The following is a 1,817-nucleotide window of genomic DNA, read 5'->3' on the forward strand; positions in this document are numbered from 1 at the left end:
CACACGGATTCTTCTACCTCTCTTTGAGCCAGGTCAAACTGATTTTCTCTCAGTTCACCGTCCGTCAGGGCAATGATGACACTGGCTGTCCGGTAACCTACAGCACAGAAGGAAGAGCTGTTGAAATGCTAAAAAGAAAAAAAAATCTTTGAGAGCACAATCTCTAAGTATTTTGAACATATTTGTGATGTGAAGAGCAGCTGCGTTTCTATTGTTTCCTTATAGAGTGATTCTAACGTGTCTGAATTAGGAGTGAAATTAATTTTAATGTTCGGGTCAAAGACTTTACTATGATTAAGTGTTAAAAAAAAGAAAAGAAAGAAAAAATCTACTTACCATCTCCAGTCCCGTAGTATATTTGCTCGCTGGCCTGAGAGGGAAGTTTTGAGGCGTCAGTGGCTATAAACTTTAAAAAGGCCTCATTTAAAGGCTCAGATGCCGTACTGTTGGGTAGGGTCCGTTTTTCATTGACTTTACAGATGACTTACCCTTTGAAATCCTCTGTGCATGAAGGTGTCTCCGCCTGGCTGCACCATACGTAACTCCTCCAGTCCCGCCCGAATCTGATCTCTTATTATTGACACGTGAAAAAGGACAAAAACTACTGATCAGAAGGGGATGATACAACAAAAATAAAAAGAATTATTAAATTTAGGTGTGTTAGTATATGTGCCACCTGTCTTCTGTTAGAGGCATGAGAATCCTTCCTTCTGTTGAAAATACAATAAAAGACATCCGCAGCTGAGGACTGGGAAAACAAAAACACCAGAGATGATTGTTACATGTTTTTATGTTCTCTTCCCCCCCTTTACTCTTATAGTGCCACGGCTTGTGCGTAACTGTACCTGATAAACTTGTGAGCCAGATGATCGACAAAGTAATAGATCTCATTCCAGTAATGCTGCACACTGCCAGACCTGAAACAAAGATTCAGCGGTTTCAGTGACACACAGGAGCTTTGGCACAAAAAAGTCAATTCACAATTGACTGAAAAAGACATGCAACACAATTGACTAAGAAAGAACTTAGAAATACTCTAATAGTGAACAACTTAATGCTGTTATACTGTTGTTTAGCTTCTTCGCTTCCAGAATTAGGAAGAATAAAAAGGGAGTCATCAAAACAGACAAGAAAAGCATGACATTAAAAGCTGAAAGACGGAAACACTGAATATCTGTGAAATTGTGGAAACTGCCTTTAAAGTCTAGATCTCCTTATAACCCTGTAATGTGATGTAATTAAAGATTGTCTTTGCACTGCATACAATATAATAGCTTTTGCTGGCTGAAAGAAGGACTGGAGTCTATTCTCACTGACAGTGAGCAGCAGTGATGGAGAACACGGTGGACACTTATTAAAGGAGTTTTAGTTAGAGAGTATTCTTATTGTGATTATCGGCTATCACCTGAATCTTTTTGTGTAAAAATATTTTAGAAAAAAGAGGAAATTACTGGTGTTGAGTGCTTTAAAAGAAGGTGACTGGACTTCTTTTTGGCTCGTGAAGATGTTTTTAACTTTTCATCCACAAGGCTTCTTCAGTTCTAAAACAGCTGTCTAAGAGTCCAGGTATTTAACCTGTAGTGGGGACAGTCCGTTGTCCGCTTGTCCCCTGTCCACTCAACTGAGCTTTAGCTGTTGTGGACACCAAATTATGGAATCAGTGTGAACAACTGATATTTTTAAAAAGCTTCTAGAATCATAAATATTCTCCAAGACATTTTAAGTTTAGTACCAGAGGTCTTGCCAGTTTCAATCATTTTTTAACCTCCTTATTTTTTTATTCATTTTTTTCCATTTTATTTCTTATACATTTTATT

At 37.9% G+C, this 1,817-nt stretch overlaps 1 protein-coding gene across 2 annotated transcripts in view; it reads right to left on the bottom strand.

The window, feature by feature from the left end:
• Nucleotides 1-1,817, bottom strand: part of antxr1b (ANTXR cell adhesion molecule 1b) — a 17,299-nt gene that overhangs the window by 13,277 nt on the left and 2,205 nt on the right. Inside the window, exons 2-6 of one of the 2 annotated variants that reach the window (XM_005735267.2) lie at nucleotides 846-917; nucleotides 677-710; nucleotides 489-570; nucleotides 337-370; nucleotides 18-97 (exon numbers count right to left, since the gene is read on the bottom strand). In XM_005735267.2, the coding sequence (XP_005735324.1) occupies nucleotides 18-97; nucleotides 337-370; nucleotides 489-570; nucleotides 677-710; nucleotides 846-917 (302 nt within the window). Of the gene's footprint in view, nucleotides 1-17; nucleotides 98-336; nucleotides 371-488; nucleotides 571-676; nucleotides 749-845; nucleotides 918-1,817 lie in introns of both variants that reach the window. The other variant, XM_005735266.1, reaches the window with a different exon arrangement.

This window comes from Pundamilia nyererei, unplaced genomic scaffold (genome assembly GCF_000239375.1).
Source record: "Pundamilia nyererei isolate P.nyererei 1_Seehausen unplaced genomic scaffold, PunNye1.0 scaffold00063, whole genome shotgun sequence".
Taxonomy (NCBI): Eukaryota; Metazoa; Chordata; class Actinopteri; order Cichliformes; family Cichlidae; genus Pundamilia; species Pundamilia nyererei.